The sequence below is a fragment of the Anopheles maculipalpis genome, chromosome 3RL (assembly GCF_943734695.1).
Source record: "Anopheles maculipalpis chromosome 3RL, idAnoMacuDA_375_x, whole genome shotgun sequence".
Lineage (NCBI taxonomy): Eukaryota > Metazoa > Arthropoda > Insecta > Diptera > Culicidae > Anopheles > Anopheles maculipalpis.
In genome coordinates this window covers 64,621,323-64,643,149 of record NC_064872.1, presented here as the reverse complement: position 1 = coordinate 64,643,149, position 21,827 = coordinate 64,621,323, and the positions used below count along the sequence as shown (strand labels likewise).

Below are 21,827 nucleotides of genomic sequence, written 5' to 3'. Positions count from 1 at the left end.
GCTTCAAAACATCATCATAAATAAATCCATTTGTTGGTGTATCTATGATTGCATACTTTCAGGGTGCATGGTGCATGAAAATTTAAAATCATAAATAGAACAAAAACCTCCATTCTGCATTCAATTCGATTTTAATTTTTTACTACATACTAGTGCATATTTTAATCCATGTATGTAAGTACTTCTTTTCCCCAAACATTTCAATGAAAAACACCACGTGTTAGAATTCCAAACGAAATCCGTTTTTAAATAGCATTTCGAGCACGAAGCTCTATTTAATTAAATCACATCGAATCAATAAAATATAGTTTTGAAAAAAGAAACCAGAGAAAACACAATAGAACAACTAATTGTGTGTTGAAATGTTTCAGTAACAAAACTACACCGACACATGTAATGCAGACTGCACGCTGCCGGAAAACCTGTCAAGTACAAATTAAATTGTGCATTCGATTGCAACCATGGGAAACAAGAGGCATACGATAGCTCTACCGGTAAAACTTACAGCAAACAATACTATCAGCATTTCACAATATTACTTTGAAAAATCCATTTCAAATATCTACTCATGTTACTCTTGCTTGATGCGAGCCTCTTTTTTTTTTTGTGCGTATCGATCAATTTTTAATTGTATGGCTTATCCGATAAACAGTAACTTACCCATAGAAATTATTTTCCATCTCAGTTCCATCAGACGAGCCATCTTTTTTGACGATCGTTAATAGCTGTCGGAATGGTTCGTTCGTTTCATGCTTTAGTGCTAAAACAACCGAAACATCCGAGGGTTCTATTTCGTACGCAAATGCTTTAGGGTTTAGTTGAGAGATAACGGTCGCGTTACAACCATCCACCGATGAAGGTAGTGGCGGTGTATCTTCGTTGTACAGCAGTGCCAACACTCCTACCACTATGACCAGGATCAGTGACAGGATTCCGCCCAGCAAAGCACCCTGGTGAAAAATGAAGAAAAGAAATATCAGATAATAAGAGTAAAATACAAGAACTTCTTATTTACAATTGATTATGACGGTCCTATGCCGTATTGTCTACAAGAACTTCTACTCAAAATATTTTTTTTTCGATATCTTCAAGACGTAAAAAGACACGATTGTGTAAAACTAATCTAACAAACGTTTGGCGTTAACCTCACCAAGGAAGAATAGATGCTTGATCGTAACAATTACAGTTCAAGCCTCACCGTTCAACGTACAGCGTTTGAAAGCCCTTGATGAAAACTGTTAACCGCAAAATGTTTGCTGCCAGGCCATCCACTTCGGCATCGCTCTTACATAGAATGGAATCCTGTTGGGCAACTACTAAGCAAGCTACTATCGCTTAGCATCTCAGAAGGATGCTGGACAGAAACACGCTAAGTTGAGAGCTTGGCGGTAAAATCTCGCATCAAACTCCCAGTGGAACATGCTATAGAACTGATGCCCATAATAAGCTCATCTTGTGGCGATTGCGCCACAAAACTGGTATATTAACAGGTAATCAAATTTTCATATTTTCAATTTCCACTTCGGTCCCGCTCGAGTGTATGGAGCACCGGGAATGAGGCAAATGTAAGCCAAAGCAACGTACAAATTGGTTCATGCAGAAAAATTGTGCTCCCCAGCTTAAAGCGAAGGAGTAAGCGAAAGAAAAGAGTAAAAAAAAAAGAAAAAAATCTTTCATTCATCTTACCAAAAGCGAAAGCTTCTTTCATCACACTCATGCTCCACGGCGCTGCGTTTTGGTCGAGAGTGTGCCTCAAGGAGGAATGTCATTTCTTTCCCATTTACACCTCACTCGATAAACTGATGGCAAAAGACGAGAACGTCTTGATCAACGGCATCATCAGTGTATGTAAACAGCCGATGATCCTCATCAGCATCATCATCATCATCATCCTCGCCTTCATCGACGGCGGTTTAGCTTGGAATCAACAACAGCACCAACGCACACTCATTGTCACATCTTGAGGGGTCATGTGTGTGTGTGTGTGTGTGTGCGTTTGAGCGAATCTGGTTGTATGTTGACGATGGGATTTTATGCTGCTTTTCCTCGCTCACCCTCCTCAACATATGCACACACATGCACACCTCATCGCTCATGTTGACGGCCCAACACTGTTTTATGTCCTTCGGGAAAAAAGCGTTCCTTGTGACACTGCCAAACCCAAGACGGATATGAGTGTCTTCCTTCCGATTCGCTCGTGCTGGTGTGTATGTGTGTCAACAACAAAACCTCAAACAAGCGTGTGTGTGTGCGTGTGCATGCAGTCAACCGGAACCGGGGACACAATAAAAAGCTCATTTAACTTCACTTCAATGAGATTAATCGGATAAAGTGGAGTGTTTTTCGTTCAGCTTTTTGGGTCCCGACAACTGCCACTGTTTGCCATCTAATCCCACGTTACGTAATCACTAGCGTACACACACACTCTTATCCACCTCATAGCGCACGCGAGCAAACGTTGGGACGGGGTACACGGGAACACATAACCACCCATAATCATATTGCACGAATTAGGACATGCTCGTTCATGCTCGCACACTTCAGCTGGGCGGATTGAGTGCCACATGCCCATTGTGGACACTTTCCCCGGAACTTGCGGGGAGGTGGGTGGCGGCAAAGTTGTGCTGGGTTGGGGAGATACGCTAAAGATCGTCACACCGTGTCGGGTGTCGTACGCTGTTAAACAACTTAAATTGAGTTTCAATTCAATTTTGTCGCCTTTCGAGCGTGAAAAGCATTTGTAAATGGTGTCTCTAAAGCCTAACGCCTACCAACGCCTACCAAATGAGAGAAAGCTTTTTCCTACCCGGCCCGGTAAGATAACGTAAAACAATTTTCTAACTCAACCGTGTCACGACTGTTCCTTCCCGTTTTTCGTACATCTAATTCCACACAAACAGGCTCATTATGTTATTGTAATTGTTTTTTTTACCATTTTTTTTTCGCACTCACTTTTCTACACAAAAATTCACTAAGTACTAGAAATAATCAGTACGGATCCCAAACTTTTGAACCATTTCCAAACATAATTCTGCAATTATAATCACTTTTTTAATTCACTTTACCAAAAGAAAAACAGCCATCTTTGTACGTACCTTACTGTTGGCTCGACGGAAAAATATTCCAAGACTGAACAATCCGAGCGTAACGCCACCGATCAGCCCGTTCAGTGTAAGGGTAGCCTGCAGAATGCCGCCGAGTCGTTCCACCACAAACACCAGACCGAACGATACCAATCCAAAGCTGTGGAGTGTACGGAAGGAAACGAAATCGTAAAACTTCAATGTGAAAATATAATACCAGCAGTGGTAGACATTAGTAATGTAGTGTAAGTGTAACGGATGATAGAAACCAGATTCACCATATTGAAGGGAACGGGTTCAATGCAATTGTGGGGAGAATGCAGATGTTCCGATGCATATGAAAGAACAGAGCGTGCAAAATTGTTCATCATTTTATGCGCGGGAAAACATCGTGAATATTTCAAAGGGAATTATGTTGATCATTTCCAGGTGTGTTGATATGACAGGAAACAGCGTTTGAATGGTTCTAGTACATAAAGCTACATTCTGCCGTAAATCGTTATTCAGGAATGTATTTTTGAAAACCGTTTTGTTTCATTTCCAAATTTTGTTAGGTTTTCAATGCTTTTCAGGCAGTTTTATCCTGCACACTGATATTTTTAAAAGATATTTCCTTCAGCAAACAATCTACCAACAGTCCAGTAGATCTCTCTAGCCACAACTTCATGATTTTCGTCATCCATTCATACTCAAACCCCGATCAACCCAATGAAACTCTTAACCCTTGCTCCTTTAAATCTGTCAAATCGAAATTTCAACCCTGCAGCAACGCTTATACCTTCCCCAAATCACCGTACCGTACCTTATCACCAAAAAGCCCCGAAAATACCCATCACCGAAACAATTCAACCAGGTGATCCATTTTTTTTTTTAAACCTTTTCCCACCGCATCAATTTCATCTCAAGCTCTAAAGCTCTTGTTTGCCGAAAATTTGCTCTATTACTCTTCGTTTGCTTGCTGGCAAACGATGCAAAACGGTTTTGCGTTGATAAATAACGAAAACGCTTCCCGAAAGTATCCATTTGTCCGGCAGAAGAAAAAAAAATTCCTTTTTCTAACTCCATCCGCCGATAACGTAAAACGGAGCCACAAAATGGTGCCACAAAGCTAGCTTTTCTTTGCTGCAAAAAAAAAAGAAATCAGACAGAAAAATTCGGGATCAGGATTTCTGCTATCGATTCACAGTCAGCGCCACGGAATGCTTCAAGTGGTGCCGCACATCGGTTGCTAGAAGCAGAAGCAATAGCACCCACTTGGAGGAACTATTTAATCCACCCGTGCCACCACGATACACGGGTTGAACGGCGAAGAAAGATATCCGTTTTTTTACTCCCAACTTTCCACCAAAGAAATGTACGCACCGGGATGTCAGGAGCGACGAAGACGAGAAACAAAAAAAAAACGCGCTTCCATTGCACGCGCCATAAATCTCGGAGCTCGGAAGTTCGATTTCCCATCATCTTGGTGAGCCGCCACCGTGCTAGACGCCTGGCACTCGGTAAGCACTGACGTCTCAACGCAACGAAAACAAACCGCCGCCAATAGATCAACAAAAGGTTTTCCCATACTTTATTTCCATTCCGGTAAGGGAACAAAAAAAACAGAACCCAATGCACCTGTGCCAAGAGCAAATCCTCTGATAAGCAGCAGCAAAGCATTAGCAGACGACGCACGCTTGATTCCGGGAAAGAAAGCCTCAACTTCTTCTTCAACTCGATTCAAACAACAATTCAACGGACGAAAATCGTACCTAAATGTCAGTTGGTGAACGTGATAAAGTAGCTGTTATGCTGGCAAATAATAAACCGGCAGAATCTTCTACATCTTGAGCGGTGGCGTGTGTAGGAAAAAGGTAGAAAAAAATGAAACTTCACCGACGCGGGAGACGCCATGCGTAGTCTAGGCGAATCATGCTTCCTACTGTGCTGATATTGATCCAGTGCGAAACTAGTGCGAGCATACCATGCAGGTATTACAGACTTATTATTTGCCTTTTACCGTGCGCAAAGACGAAACGAATCAATTCGAAATGGTTGATTGAGTGAAAGTTGGTGCCGATGGTACGTGCAAACAAGTGCGGATGATACGCGGAAAGCGACCACACCTGGGGAACGATTCCGGCTTCCGGGAAATGGAATATTAGGATCATAATCCAGCCTTCCCTCTCCCGCACCCCGAAAGCTGCTGGTGGTCGATGTTTCTCTTTCGGTTCATTCACAGAGAACTTCGTCTTTAGTTTCGTCTCATTGACTTTGTTTTCTCTTAGCGTTTTTTGTATATATATTTCTTATCATAGCACGCACACATCGTACTCTACAGCCTGGTTTGAAGCACGTTAGAAGTGCTGTCACACAATTTGAAGCCTGAACTGAGGAAGCAGATGCGTAAATCCATGGAATATGTGGCAGACTGGGGGAGTGAAACTGGGTTGGTAGGAAATCTTATTCCTACCAATAACCGTGGTAAAACATACCGAATGTATTTAGCTCTTCTGTCATTGCTCTTGTGTCTGTATGTCTGTGTGTAAATATTCCAGCAAAGAGTATTGATAGCATGGGAAGCAAACCACATCGTCACCAGAACGTTTGAACACGTACTAGGATAAACATTACGCTACATCTTGCAACCTCTTTTCCCTTAGGGCACAGGTGTCTAATGTGGGGCGGCAGGGCTGCAGAAGAAGGACGTTCGTTTGTACAAACATACGGTACACGGAATCGGAAATCGTTTTGCCTCACATTATGACGCACCCCGTAGTATAAGGCTAAACGAGCGGTGTATCGGAGACAGTTTGAAAGTAAAACGTTAACTCACCATTGCTAGACTATGAAACATTGTGCTTTGTAGGAGAAATGGCCAAACAACGTTCTAACCACAACCAAAGCCAATTAAGATGAAGTCAATAGAGTTTATAGCAACGTACTAGAGTCTATTTCGTAGATGCTCTAATCGTTTTGAATTGAATTTTCAGTGCAATTAAAGTACTCTAGGTCTATACAAATATAATTTATAATTTACAGATATTTTGATTCGATTTTAATTCATTTAGGAGAAGGATTTTTAAACCTTTTTGTTTGCAAATTTGACAGAGTTTCGTAATGTGATAAAATTCGGTATGAATTGCATACATTTAGGCTTATAGTTTTATAGGGGGGTTTTATAGTTTAATCTACAAAAAAAATCATTTGCAATAAAAGAAACAGTTTCTAAGCTGTATTTCGCTTGCTGAACGATCTCTAACGGATAAATAAAAAATATCATCCTCCACACCAAAGTTGAACCTCAGTCTCTAACTTATTTTAAAGCAAACTTTGACTATAAAACCAATAAAAAATGATCTATCACCAACTCAAATCCGCAAAGAAAACAATCGTTACGACAAAGAATTACGGTTCGATTGTGCACCGTCCTTCATTTATTTCTCAATCGTTTTATGGGAAATTGTAAACAATTCACCAAATTTTTCCACTAACGACCTTATGAATCACAAATTCCACCAACCAAACATACACACAAACACCTTCCATTTCCGGGAAGGCAAGCGGGCCTGCAAAAAGAAAAGGCGCCCATTTGAGATGTGCCGAAAGCGAGCACACAAATTAAATAGCATTTTCCTGCTGGCGCGCGTTGTGTTGCTGTCATGAATTTCAAACATTTCAAACCCGGGAACCCTGGCTGAAGGTAAACTACTTAAGCGGACATCCCATCCCACAAACCAATCCTCCACGGAGCGAGAGAGAAAGAGAGAGAGATAGCTGAATAGCGTACAATGTCCGCACGATCTACTAGAGTTAAACAGAGTGCCAGAACTTGTTATGAGTTTCCAGCATCAGCTTTGAGGCAAATAATTCGTAACGCAATTGTGTATCGGAAAGGCAAACAGCTCCTCCAACGGCCCAGGAAAACGCGTTGGGGGAATCGAAATGACAAATCTGAGACAAATCGGAACCGCCAGAAAACCGTCAACAGTGTTTCCGCATTGCTTACGTCAGCAGGATGGTGAGGGCAGGACAGCTACCGGAAGATGGTCTCCCAACCGACCGTGAGATGAAATTTGAAACAGGTTAAAGGTGAAATCGACCGAAAATCCAATTACATCCGTTTCAGTGCGCTGTACAGCGGACATTTCTTCGCGAAACTAGATCGAGAGCTTTTTTTTTTACCCCATGGTAAAGTCCTCATTCCTGGTTCGTACGTACCACACCTTGTTGGCGTGCTAAAATATGCTTCATTGGTCGTTTCAAAAGCTTTAACTGTTCTCGCGTTATTGTGCTTCTGTTATGACTGCCGTGGTGGACAGCAGGCTCAGCTGAGGGAGAAACCTCACACCAGATTGCAGTGCAAAGCGTAACAGCGCGGGCAACAGCCAAGTGTCCCTAAACCCATACCGAAAAACGTGCTCGGTTGACCGGAATCAAACTTGGCCGATTGCCGATAACTGGGTGGATGGGATGTGGAATAGGCAAAGCTTTAGCTAGGCTATAGGACGTCAGCCAGCAACAAAAAAATCCAAATTTTAAAAACAACAGGATTAATCTTTCGCTTTTGCACACAAACACACACGCGCCACACACTGACACACGGAGGACCGAGAGTCATATGGACATTCAGGAGCTATCAGTTGAAGTGTTTCTATATTACCGATCTCTTTGTTTAAGTACAGCGCGGGACATGTTTCCTCTTCTAGTTCGCTGAATCGGGCAAAACCTCCCTCCAAAAACAATCCCTATCGCCAAATACGGTCGTTTTCGTCGGGGCGTATGGGCTCTTACGTCAAATGGAGCGAGAAAAATTCGAGATTTTATAGCTTTCCATTAGAACGCGAACCAAAACGGGTGCCGATCGCGGTTTCAACTGGGAAACGAACAAAAAAAATATCTAAACCAAAAACCAAATAAAAAATCGACTAACTCTCCCCAATCGAATCTGTGCCGGTGGTGCTGGTGTATTGCTAGCAGTACCTCACCCCCCCCCCCCCCCCCAAAAAAAACCGCTCCACCTCTCACCCCATTTCTATATCTCGCTCCGGTGCAAAGATCCGGCAAACACCAACTGCTACAATTGAAGTGAAATTGTCTCCCGTCCTCCGAAATTCTCGGCGGACGCGCTAGCAAACAGATAAGGAATGCGATAGAGAGCGTACATTTCTCCCGTTCCTTCCCAATCCTTCCGGTTTTTGCTGTCCATCCATCGAGAAATCGAGTGAAAATCTGTTTCGATCAACAACGTCACATAACGTACCGCCAGAACTGCAGCAACCTACCACCAAATGCACCACGCGGAGGAGAAGCATTATGGACCTTTGGTGCGGCGTATCGTGTATCGAAGGACACCAATTTTTTTTTTCTCTTCAACTCTCAGCCAACAGTTTCAAATCTTCAGCACCATTGCTTCGGCACACCAACTGTACCAACGCTGTTGTGCAGCGGCACCGGTTATCTCGTTTATAGATTTCGATATTTTCCGATGCATTTCATTTCTGGCAAATCTGGTTCTTACAGTTTTTTTGCCACTGTTTTGCTTCACCACTCGACACTTTTCTTCCTTGCACATAAACTGCGAGCGATTTGGTGGTTGCTAGCTGTTTTTCCCCTCCCCTGCTGTCCGCTTTGTTTTGCTGAGAAGCGTGAAAAATCCAATATCCGATATAGTTTTTCACTCAAACTACCGTCTCCTCGGCACAGGATGGCACACACAAGCTTCAAAATCACGATACGGTTCTTCGGTTGGGAGTACTCTGAGCCTCGGAACCCACCAGTGGAGAATTAATTTTTAGTACAAAACATTAATTCTAACTACTTTTGGTTTCGTGGAAACTTCAAACGTGCTCCAAAAAAAATACAAAATAACACCCTTATGAGGTAATCTTGTCCATAGTTTTGAAAATAAATGGATGTTCTGCTGCAACACAAAACAAGACCCACAAATGAACAGTAGCAAAGAGGATTAAAATAGTAACATCACTAAAACAAACAAGACAAGCTAGGATGTGGAACGACCACGAAAACAACAAGATTGTCTATCGCTTGCTAGCAAACATTTGTGCCAACAAAACTCGAACCGGACAAGCGATTGTCGGATTGTAAGCCATTATTTTTCGCCTGTCAAAATCGATCGTAAAACAAACAAAAAAAAAGCACACACACACAAACGCATTCACACATGCACAAGCACAAAACGTACACTTTTCAAACCGGAAAAACCAAGGTTGCTTGTAATGAACTGGTTGTTGTCCGGTCGCTCGCACACCGAATGACTCAACGGTGATAAGATGAATGAGATAAACGGTGGGGAAAAAGTAGAAACAAACGTAACACAATAACAACAACAGAAGGCGACACAACAGAAAAAAAAACAACCAACCATGCCATCAACTCAAGATGCGTCTCATGTAAACCGAGGGGGGGATGGGATCTTTCATGTTTTTGTCCACCCGGGTCTACTACTGCTACCAGTTTACCCAGGTCATAAATTACCCTTCGACGGAAAAAAGGGCAAACCCGACAAAATGGTCGACTGGAACCAGTGTTTGATACACACGCAAACGGAAACCTTTGCGATTGGGGTTGTATTAGAGGCAGGTCATAACCATTTGACATCAGTTGCCTGCCACCCCCTCCTCCTCCTCTTGCACTGTGCGACCTGCGACGGAAGCGTCCAAATTTATCCCGCTTCTTCATTTCTTTCTCACTGTCATACAGTTTATTTTTCCTAGCTATTCAGGCCGAAAAATCGAAACCCTGACCCCTCGCTCGTGTTGCGTGTGCGGCGATGCTTAATCTACGTTAGGCCGCCCATGTTCATGTGGTGGCAAAACGATGTAATTCGACATGCGGAAAGAATCGATAAACACGCAGGGTGAGAAAAACTGTCAAAAAGTGTCACCCCACCGCTGGGCAAGCGAATGGGTCGCAAAAGACGCGAGGCAAATGGTGGTTATGTGCACCGGTAGGTGACCCAAATTTTGCCACATACGATTTTTACGACGGCCATCTATTTTCCTTTTACTAAGGGATCGAGTTCGTGGGAAAAAAGGGAACGAAAGGGGAGGGGGAGAGAGAAAGAGAGAGATAGAGGCCTGACCAATGGATCAGGATTCGGTGAAAAGGCTACTTGACTTCAATCAATTCATTGACTTCCGCTACATCCCGGATGCCTGTTGAAATAGTTTTGTCGTTTTGTCACGTTTTGTCGTGGGGTTTGAAAAATTGTTGTATGGGATTTGCCTTCCTTGAAGGCCATATGCACGGTTTTGAATGTTTGCCGGTTCATAACAGCATGCCACAATATGGTAAAGAACCTCATAAAGCATGAGCCTAGTTTTAGTTGCTTTTGAGACGGACAACAAGTATACATGTCATGGAAATGTTTTATTTTACGGCGTTCTGGGTCATGACTATTTGAAGGCAGATTTGCTAGGCTTAGTTTGATCGCTGGCATCCCTAATATAGTCCACACGATTCACAATTGTATTACAAATATTTTAAAACTGCTTTTTAAACTTTTAACTTGCTTTGCAGTTAAAAAAAGTTTCAAAACGCCTAAAAGTATGCAAATTAAAAAGCAAACTTTCAACAGTGATTACATTTATTTAGCTTCCAAGCAGAATGTAGAATAAAGTTTAATTAATGATAAACAAAATTCAGTTTAACGTTTGGCTAGTCCTTAGTAGCCCGTAGAACTGCTCTCAAACCCAAATTAAACTTTTATTCTCAATTCCTAAGTATGGCGCGATTAATTGCAAGCGAACACATAATTTTACAACCGGAACATCATTTGATTAACTACTTTTTTGTGGTGAAATTTTCATCCAACATCACAACAAGATAAACAAATCCTACTCACCCAGTGGATCAACCAAACTCAAACTCATTAGACGCTTCCAACATAACACACATCAACCGCCGGCGCACCGAGTTTACGGTCGAACGAATCAACATGTGAAATGGTCATAATCATACAACGAAATTACGACATCTATTACTACCATTACTGCTACTCACCCCAGGGACATCCATTTTGCGTACAGGGCACCCTTCCCGTCCGGAATCTTGATCTGCATGCCGGCTTCCAGCAGGTCCTCGGATGCGACAGCCGCCAACGAGTTTAGTGCCGCTGCAACGGTGCTGTAAAAGTGAAACGAACGATGAGAAGCAGCAAAAGCCGGTAAGACACGAACTGCAAGCGCTTTTTCCACCAACATCTTACTCATTAAAACCCTTACAACTTAAGCGACCTCCGGCCAATGTTCTGCATTCCATGAACAGTGTATAGTATGTTGCCACCGGGAGGGCCCGCAGTCTTAATTGTACTCGAAATTGCTTCAATGTGAGGCACTTAATTGGAACCGAATTCTTCAGGGTGGGTTTACGTTCCACAAACACCCTGCGGCACAAAGGCATTCGGTCACGGTTCGCGGGTGAAGGTAAAACTGATGAGCTGATGCTCACTGCCTGTTCTTAACGGCGGAACGAGCCACGAGCACGAAAACAGACCACGACCCGTGCCCTGAGCACTGTTCCTCGAAGGTGGTTCCAAGGAGGCGCAAAATACGAATGTAATTATTATAACAACATAAAAGACAAGGCGCTAGGCGGTCGTCGAAGCGTCGACTTCATTCCGAGTGCCCCAAACCACACACCGTACAGCATTGCGGCAAGTGATAATGCGAAAAGGAAGTTTCACGACCAGTCGACTTCCGCCTGTGAAGCTGTTTGGGCAAACCAAAAAAAAAACTCCAAACAACAAAAAAAAAAAGCGCAAGAGCCCTCAAGTGACTCCTGTGGCAACTGTTTCAATTTCAGTTTTCACCGGCTCAAACACACCCACACACAGTCGAACGATGATGCACTGGAAAGAAAAGCAGTTCCGAGCGTGCGTTTTGCAACACCGCACAGCATTCGCTCTTTAGGCAAAAGCTATCGATGGAGAGTTGGGAGGAGGCGTCAGCCGCACACGGAAGACAGACGAATTTTATTAGAATGTTAATTTTATTCCACCACACGAAGAAGCACGGGGAAGGACTCTGTCAAGGCAGGGAGCGTGGTAGGTAAGGGCCAGAAACATAAGACACTTCACTCGGGAAAGTCCCAAAAGGAAGCTTTGGCTGGCAACGGTACCAACGGCGAGCAACGCCAAGCGACAAGCGTTTAGTCACCGGAAGGAACTCGTAGCCATCGAATGAGGCTGACGCTTGTGTTTTGACAATCAAATTTGAAGTCTTTATGCAGCAAAGTTTCGGCACGGCAGGCATCCTCTTCTCTGGTGCATTGTTGGGAAATGTACAACATTTAAAAAACGACTCGTGGACTCGTACTAGTGTTAAACAGTGGAAGATCTTAAGCTGTCATAAAATGCATTCAAAAGTGTCAAACGATTTTATGCGAGCCATGCCGGATGCTATAAACGTCTTATGGGGAAATTATTCTAGAATTTCGAAAGGAACAAGCAATCTGTTGTTCGGATATGCTTTTAATTGTAAAAGAATTATGCTTTTTCAACTCAAATTAAAAAATATTGCTTAAAAAGTCACAAAGCTTCCGCTACTTAAGAGAGGCGTGTCTGAATGAAGCAGAAGCTGAAATAAAGCTAGGCTTATTTTACATCTTCCATTATGCGAAAATATTGGGAAAGTAAGCCAACAATCATTAACAAGAACTGTTTCGTCGATGACAAACAAACGAACCCAGGATTTATGGCTTTTCCGCTTTTCTGTTCCTGGGGACGATGCTTAAAAAATCTGATGCCCAATTCAAAGCACGCGGGCCAGTTATAGCAAAGGGAAGGTCAGTGCACGTGTCCACTTCGTAATCTTCCCAAATCCCATGCCTTTTGATGTGCCGTCAAACAACGAACCGTGGAAAGTTTAATTTCTTCGGAAATTCTATTTTCCACCAACCAACCAACGAACCAAAATCAATCCAATTTAACAACCGTAAACGAAAGCCACGCGACCCGAAAGCCAAAACAAACACACGCACGCACAAACACATACATATTAATTCGCTTACATTATGATGGACCGCCGTGATGCTGGTCGATGGCGAAGGAGCAACACAAAAGGCAACCGAGTAAAATAAAGAGTCCCATCATACGGCGAGGCTGCAACACCGAAATCACCAATGATGGCGGTCGAGGCCAGACTAAGCCAAACCGGATGCCATACTTTTATGGATGATCGTAAAGTTGATTAATCGGGTCTATTAAAAACTTATCAAACCTTCTGCTGGTTCTACCTTTTTTTCCGCTATATGACTTGAGCAAAAGGTGGCCACTCTCGAGAGGCGTTCATCAAACGACCGTTCGCCTAAGATTAGTGTCTCAATCCACGCGGCTGGTTCCGGGAAGAAGAAAAAAAGGCAAATTCCGGGGCGAAGGTTGTCGGGAATAGTCATGCTGCTTCCGCTTTCGTTATGGTATGATAGCGAACTTTCCCGGATGTCCGGGTAGTGGAAGGATGCCTACCGCGGTAGTGCACGTCATGGGGAATGGCTAAGAAGCGATGATTAGTGTTCGTCCATCAGTGGCCTAATGTAAAGCTTTTTGTTTTTTGTTGCTGTGTCTGCACTGTGGCAAATGCTTTAGCACTCAACACCAGACGTTTAGACGTTGATTGGGCAGTCTGCGAATTGCCCACCATACAAACATCGTCCCTCGGCTGTGGTTTCTCTTGCTGATTTAGTGTGGCTCATTATCGACATTCGTCAATATCAATCGTAATTTCCAAACGGAAAAGCCAACATGAAGCAAAGCTGAGTCAACTGCTTTTCACTTTCACGATAAGAATTGTGGGCCAATTAATTGTAGACTTTAGCTACAGAACTGTTCGAGCGATTGAATTTGTCACAGTTGGGAAAAATTTGATCTGCAAAAGTGTTTTTTTTTTATTTCAAGAAAGAAAAACTAGTAAAATTACCATAATTATAAAACGGAAAATCGAACAATAAGTGTTGTTTTCCAAATGATCACATCAAATTACACCGCATAACATGCGATTAATTTACTACGCAAACCAAGCTAGTTATTTGCTTCTAGAAACACTCGATGACGTGATGCGTTCCATCGAAAGTACAAAATGAATATGGTTTAACGTGGAGGCAAGCATCCAACGAACCTTCGTTACCCCGGTCCACATTAATTGGCGTGTTAATCCAATGGTCCCGAAAATTGATGCCTTGATTTAATTATTCCGATTACGTCCATCAGCAACCATCAATGCATTTCCATTAGCTATCGGGCTTACACTTATTGCCCAAAAGCTAGCAGTGAATGGAATGTAGAACCATCGTATGCTGATGGTTCTACCGTCCTGGTTACGAATTCGAAATTCCTAACCTCGGTGTTCTACCAAAGAAACCACTGGCACCAATCGTGATCGTGGTTTCCTATAAATTTCACCTGTTCAAGCGGTTCCGTCTCCTATCCCAACAGCAGGCAAGCGACGTAATGAAACTACGCTAACCGTTGGTTGCAATTCGGTGCAACAGCGACACACCTGAAAGTTCAAACCGGCTAGCATTTCGCTAAATCAAATAATTACAAGGAATTTTCGCTATTCTCCTCGTAGATAATTAACCGTATCCGTTCACCGGCCCTTTATGGTTTGGCTGCTCGCAGCATGCCCGCATGTTTTCACTGGCCAATAAATTCCTTTCCACTTGTGGAACAACAATTTTAGCTGCGGTTATCGGCTCCCCTGTTCAGATTTGTACATTTCTCGATTAATAATATCAATGGCGTTTCGACCAATTCAAATGAGCTGCGTTTGTTGGCACAATAAGGTATTATTACAACAGATATTTCATATCGGTATTTACGGCGTTGGTAGCAAGGGCACAATACAGCGATCGCTAGCCGCCATACGCGTAGTTCCACGAAAGAGTGTGCTGGCAGTTTATTTCCATTTTCAGTTGAGAGTTTTGATACAGCGCTCGATCATAATGATCGGCGTAGGTGCTACGTTTCAGAGTTCTAATACGGAAAGGGTGAAGGTCACGATTGTGCAAGCTACGAGAAACATACGATACGATTATCGCTACATTTTAAATAAATCAGTCTCGTTATAAACAAAACCTTTAGTTATTAGGTCGTCAAAGGTAGATAGCAGCACATAGCTCATGTTGCAGAACGCACCATACGGTATTATGAAGAGCATAAGTATGTTTTCCACGAAATTTACAACTGTTCCATTATGAATAGCGCCTGATATTATGCAATACATCACATTTCTTCCACTGTGCAATACGTTTACTAAAAGAAACTAGCCAAAAAGGAACGTTATTGTGGAAAAACAATGAAACGTGAATTGCATACCTTTGGGCGTTACGTGGATAAAACAAAACCAAGCGAGCTAGTAATTAATAATCTATGCTGCAGAATTATCCTTTACTGCAGATATGTACTTCATTCAAACAAACAAAGAAAAAACCTCCAATAGAAAAACACACTACAATTCCACTTGGATTGTGTGTATCACGCACACTCACACTACATTCCCTTAATAAAAACAAAAAAAAAACACTACTTACCCCAAGCTAGCTGCAAAGATGCCGGCCACAAAAATTCCCGCCATGAATTTGATATGTCCGAACACATCCATCACGTAGTACGGCAGCAATTGATCCATGGCCGTGATCTGGCTGACCGCCAGCGGGTCACAGTCGGAATAGTGTGCGAAAGTCATCAATCCCGTGTAGAAGTTCATCAAAAACACCGCAATCAATCCTGCAAAAGTGCAAAGCGAAATTGGAAAGAAAAATTTTTGCAATGAATAAAACCCAGGTCCGGTAAACAACAAGCCCTGCACTGCTGTCCGGAAGTGGAAATGAAATTAAAGTTAACTGAAAAGTTGCAAAACGTAACCCGGACAGGAAATGTGAGCAGGAAAGTACGAAATGTGAACACCAATATACAAACAACAACAGCAAAATAATCGAACGGTTTCAACTTTCGAAAACATATCAATTAGATTGACTTATTCGTTCGTCCACACCGGAATTAGACCCTTCAAGGGTGAGCTAGAGCAAGGAGAAACGGAAAAAAACAGTGGACGAACGGACACGATTAGTTTAGTTTTTGGTTTTACGGTAAACATCTGCAAACTAAACAAACAAATTTTATGTTGTGTTTTGCTCCTTCGGACATTTAATTAACTTTGACCAAATACGGTTTGGGTCACCGTCGAACGATCCCGGCAGTGGTTTAGTTCTACGCTACAGCATGCTCCGTTTTGCCCCAGCCACGGGGTTTGGATTGGAGAATGTTTCGAAACTTTACTTCGTCGGTGTGTTTGGTCAATATGTTTGTTTTCTTTTCTGTTCTAATTTTTGTTTTGCTGGAGAAATTCTAGGACGATACAATTTACGAGTACTTTGCGAAAACATTGCTCGTTCGGCTCAAGCATCTTTCATCAACCATCGATGAGCAAATGTAAAACGGTCCCAACTAGAGATCCTCCCTACTCTTTGTGATAATGACATATCCATCCAATTCAATGTCCCCATACGTACGCCAACATCGAAACAGAGATTGATTGAGAAAAAAAAACAGTTAAACCGTCAACTTAACAACTTACACGCAGCGTAGTCGCAAATCAAAAACAAGAGTTTTTCAACGAACCATTCGGGAAAGACCCAAAATAAAAAAAAAAAAGGATGCGTTTCGATGATGACCACCAACTCCCGGATGTTGGCGAAAAAAAGAGAAGAATCGGAAGAAAAAAACCCAGAACAAGTTGACAAAAAACCTATCTCCAGCATCACCTCCACCAGCACTTACCGAGCAGAGAAAAATAGAGTGCATGCTTGGCCGTTTTCAACGATTTTAATGACATGCATTTTTGAACGGACGCCTGATTGGTGCAGAACATCGAGGTCCAGTAGAAAAAGCCACCGATGATGACGGAAAACACCGAATGGCGGGTCGTCGGATTGGGATCGAAGCTGTCGATACGGAATGGTGCGTATGTCGTCGCGGAGGCGTTGACGTGTGGTTGAGTGTGCAGGATTGACCATGAGCGCAAACAAAAATCGAAAATCGCACACCGCATGCCGAAATGTTCGTCCCACAGTCACAATTCATCGGTGCATCGGGAAGCGAAAGAGAAAATGTTCGTTCGCGTTGGGTCCGTCAGTTTCGCAGTCGATGACAGTTCGTCAAATTTTGGTGCACGACCAGCCAGGTTTTGTTGTTGTTTTGTTTCGCCATCAAGTTGCCATCACCACCGCCGTCATCGGCGTCATCGTTGTGAGTTGTTTTCAATTGTTCAGTCAAAAACAACATTGTCGCATTGGGATGCGTTTCGGGAAAGAATGGTGTGCGAAATTCGATAAACATCCGAAAATCGTTCCCAAATGATCCATTAAGACAGCGATTGTTGTTGGTGTTGGAAGGGTTGAGTATGGAAAAAAAAAATCATGGAAAAGAAAAGGAATAAAAATGAAATCAAACATTAATATTTAAATCACATTTAAATGCTTATCGAAATCCGTTATTTTTTCTGTTCTATTTAATTCATCGGACCCCTTGAGAACCTCTCGAAACGGGACAACAACAAATAGTAGTGGAAAATAGTTAGAATTTCTGTAAGAGCTTAAATGAATATAGAACAGTAATTAACAGTAAGTTGTTCAAATGTCACTCATAAAATTAATTAACTCAAAGTAAAAATGAAAAACAAATAATGAAACTAACATAACAAGAAATTACGTAACAAACCGACAAAAAAACAATTCTAACATCAAGTATCATCAATAAAATCATCAAATATAAATGAAAGTATTGACTATGTTCACATCAATACATGTTACCAACATAAAACTCCCAACGTCGCTCACTACGACACATTTGATAGCTACAAGGACGATTTCCTCAATGCATGTTCCTCCATCAAGTGCGGTGGTTTTAATGTTATCATTATCAACAACGATCCCGAAACCTTGTACAAAGCATCATACAATTTGGCACCAGTCGCGGTGCTTCTAGCTGCCCGAAGCCACCTCTTGCAAAAGTACAACACTAGCGAGCCCATCGGGTCCTCAAACCCGATGGAGACGCATGGTCGTTCAAAGAAACGAACAAACACACACACAGCGCAAAAAAAAGCAAATTATGTGCATAATTAATATTTATGAACTTCCGCACACAGGCTTCGAGTGGCTTTTCCTGTGTATCCCGCATACACGCGTTTTCTCCCGCTCGCTCTTGTGCAAGTGCACGTTCTTTGTTATGGCCACTATCGAATGCTGTTGACGAGCACGACGGTGACGATAGACGACTATGACGCGGTTGAAAATGTGTGCGCACAATTTGTGTGACACGATCGACTGCCACAACCATGGTCACACCACCATCCGGAAATTCCAAATTCACGAGGGAAAATATTAAATAAAAACACTGCACGGTATAGACGGCAGCCAAAACTGCTGAGACGCGGTGTACGTGAGTGCCTCCAACCAAAACACAAGAAACAACAATTGCTTGAATAAAACATGACGGCCCATCCGGAAGAGCGAAATCGGTCGGGTTATGGTAAGGGAGGTGGTAATATGGGGGGGAGGAGTGTGGAAGTAGCTAGGTGATGATAAAATTTTCATCCACTGTATATAAAAAAACCCCTTCAAGAGTGGTAGTATTCGTTTTACCAACCGATATTTTAGTACAAACGCGCCCGTCACACTGGGAAGCGATGAAGTCCCACTGGTCCCAAAAAGAGGCAAAAACGCTTTCCTCAAAAGGAACGAATAAGGATGAGAAAAATGTAGTAAACGAAACGCTAAGGCTAGATAGCTTAACTGGTGTTTGTTGTAGCAAACAGCTTACGTGAGGTTAACAAAAGAGTTTCCTCATTTTTATTCACAAAAGGACACGAGGGAACGTTAAATAATTCTTCTTATAGCTAATAGAGTTCCTTACAAAAACACCATTTGCTGCAACACTAATTTTGTTTCAGTTTGATTACTTAAATTCGCTGAATAAAAAACCAATCTAAATTAATAATAAAAAACGAAACAAAAATCAACTTTAAACACCCAAGAGCTTGATGTAATTCCGGTGCAAGTGAGTAGCTCGTAAGCTTTCACTTGCACTTTATAAAATGAATACATGCCCCATGGCTACAAGAGATACCAAATAACAAAAAAGCCTAGTTAAAAACACACACATTTTCTCTCCCGTTTTCTGTTAAAGCACTTTACTGCGGCCATTCGGTTGACCGAGCTAGAAGCACAGAGAAAAAAAAATTTAGTTTTTAATTAAAAGAGAAACTTACTTGAAAAATTCAATCCTTTCGTGTTCCGCAGCCCGACTAAACACATCGGACAGTCCGGCCGAGTAGTGCGTACCGAGCACGAGTATAAGTATCAGCGAAAGCAGCAACACCAAAGCCTGTCAAAGCAAATACAAAAAAAATAAAATAAAAGATAAATTAAAAATCATAACGAACGTAAACGAAAGCACAATAAATTTTTCGCTCTAAAGCTTTAATGAAATGGTTAAAAACATGCGCCCGCTCACTGTTTCTAATATTTTGCTGAGAAAAGCTTTTATCGTTTCGCATTTATTTTCCTTCCCGTTCCACGCGTGCATGGTTCCGCACGCACCCGACAAAGGACAACTCAATAGATGAAAAACGATTCCCGAAAAACAAAAACATTTATACACGAAATTGCTGCTGACAGTTTTTGATTCGCTGAGCACGAAATCGGGCGAGCATAGATTAACTAGACAATCCTTTTTTTCCCACCCCTCTGCGCTTGCTGTGCGCGAATCCTTTTCCGGCAGCGGACAAAACTTCATCCCGTGGCGATAAGCGATCTGCGACTTCCACCTCCAATACACCTTTCCGTCACGTCTTTCATTTACTATCTGACTCGGGGAGCGTTTTCTTCGCCGCCACGTTTACGCCATTCGCTTTTTAACAATGTTCAAATAAGCTGTTCCGAACAATCTGAGCCTGAAGTTTTGTCAACACTGTGATGATAAACACCGTGCAAACCCATCCACCGAAAATGATAAATGATATCTCTAACTTTTTTTTTCACCTCCACCTCTTTCCCCTACTTCCTCCCTTTTCCTAGTCAGTAACATCTGCCACCTCTTCCTGCATACGAATCTTGGCGCCCCGTCAGTAAAGTCGTAAGTTCGCTTTGTCTAAAATGTTTGCCCCCTTTAGAACCGGAATTGAAATCATTCAATTAGGAACGTAACCATCCAGAGGGTTTCCCACGCCTTCGTACCGACCTGTTCCGCTCCACAACTGGTGTGCCAGACTTCATTCAAAATAATAATAATGTTGTAGCAAAAAAAAAACAGGAAGACTGAAACGTTCACACTGGTGTCAGCTATTTCTCTCACAACACGGAATGAAAAAATAGAAAAATATGACATTTTTTCCCCGGCTGGTAGCCATACCCTGTCTGACGCGCGAAGCCTATCCACTTTTTGACCGGCGCGTGGTCAACCGGGAAATGCTCCAATCCGTCGCTCTCTCTCTCTCTCTCTCTCTCTCTCTCTCTCTGTCCCATCCCTTTTCCCTACCATCATAGACGCTATCCGTCATCATCGTCGTTTCGGGCGCAAAGTACACGCGCAGGGCGACGGTGGCAATACAATAAAACTTTCTAAATCACGTTTCAATTTCATTTTCCCTTTTACTTCCACACTCCCGTATATAATGGTACCACGGCGAGTGGTTTGATTTTCACGAATCCTTTTTAAGCGTTGCTTCCGTTAATCTAACCCGGGGATGTGCGTGTGTGTGTGTGTGTGTGTTGGTAGGCGAGATGGATGGAATGTTGACTCGGCTTGGTTGGATGATGATTTCCATTTTTCATAGCATTCACCCAGTGCACGAGACACCCAGACAAAAGTTAGGACTTTCGGGATGATCAACTAGAAGAGAGAACCCTCCCGGCGGCTTGAGATGGATCGACGCAAATTTCATTCACGACAGCTGGTGTAATGAATGATTTGGTTTTTTTTTTTGCTTTGTTTTATAAGTTTGTCCCCTATATTTTTAGTTGAAGCACCAGTAGAAAACCAGTTTTAATGAAGGCTTGACTTATATACAAATAAGCTTATATACAATTTGTTTAAATTCTTCTCTCTGTTGCTTTAAAAGTTTCCAATCACGCTCACAACTATCATGATTGGCGAACGATTGCATAACTTACGGCGTTTAACTGTGCGTAACAAGCAAGACCTTGCGAATAAAAACAGATCAAAAAGATGAGTGAAAATATATGGAATTCTCTCAACTCAAACACGAAAAAATACTCTTTTTATCACAGACACAACTAATAAAATAAATAATTCGCATCCCATAACATAGAGAGCACATAAAAAGTAAGTGCCCTAGCTGCCACAGAAGTGAAAAACAACAGCAAAAGAAACACAAACACATCCTCTTTAAAATATGATTCCTTTTCCATCCAGAAAAGAATAAACATTTGCCTACCACATTACCCATTTCTCATAAAAGCGCACACAATTTAACTCCCAAAATCAACTCACTACACAGAAGGGTGTATTAAGGGATGAAACCGAACGGAAAAACAAAAAAACTTAACAGCAATTTTCACACCATCAAAACGCCCCCAACTTTCCTTCCGACATTCTTTTGTTTTTGGTACCAGCCAACAATCAGCTTTGTTGTAGCGTCTCGGTTTTTTTTTTTTGCTTATTTTTCCCACCCACCCACACACACACACACTACACTCCAAATGAAAAGCTAATGGACGCCAAAT

The 21,827-nt window shown here is 42.3% G+C and overlaps 3 protein-coding genes across 3 annotated transcripts in view; 1 reads left to right on the top strand and 2 right to left on the bottom strand.

The window, feature by feature from the left end:
- The window catches only part of LOC126563321 (multifunctional methyltransferase subunit TRM112-like protein), a 459,819-nt gene that overhangs the window by 344,912 nt on the left and 93,080 nt on the right, over positions 1–21,827 (top strand). The gene's annotated exons all lie outside the window — the stretch shown is intronic.
- The window catches only part of LOC126561339 (GATOR complex protein Iml1), a 295,116-nt gene that overhangs the window by 194,276 nt on the left and 79,013 nt on the right, over positions 1–21,827 (bottom strand). The gene's annotated exons all lie outside the window — the stretch shown is intronic.
- LOC126563566 (sodium-coupled monocarboxylate transporter 1) overlaps positions 1–21,827 on the bottom strand; it is a 38,155-nt gene that overhangs the window by 1,614 nt on the left and 14,714 nt on the right. Inside the window, exons 5-10 of the mRNA XM_050220212.1 lie at positions 19,352–19,467; positions 16,861–17,024; positions 15,612–15,807; positions 11,088–11,210; positions 3,096–3,243; positions 661–950 (exon numbers count right to left, since the gene is read on the bottom strand). Coding sequence (XP_050076169.1) covers positions 661–950; positions 3,096–3,243; positions 11,088–11,210; positions 15,612–15,807; positions 16,861–17,024; positions 19,352–19,467 — 1,037 coding nt within the window. The remainder of the gene's footprint in view (positions 1–660; positions 951–3,095; positions 3,244–11,087; positions 11,211–15,611; positions 15,808–16,860; positions 17,025–19,351; positions 19,468–21,827) is intronic.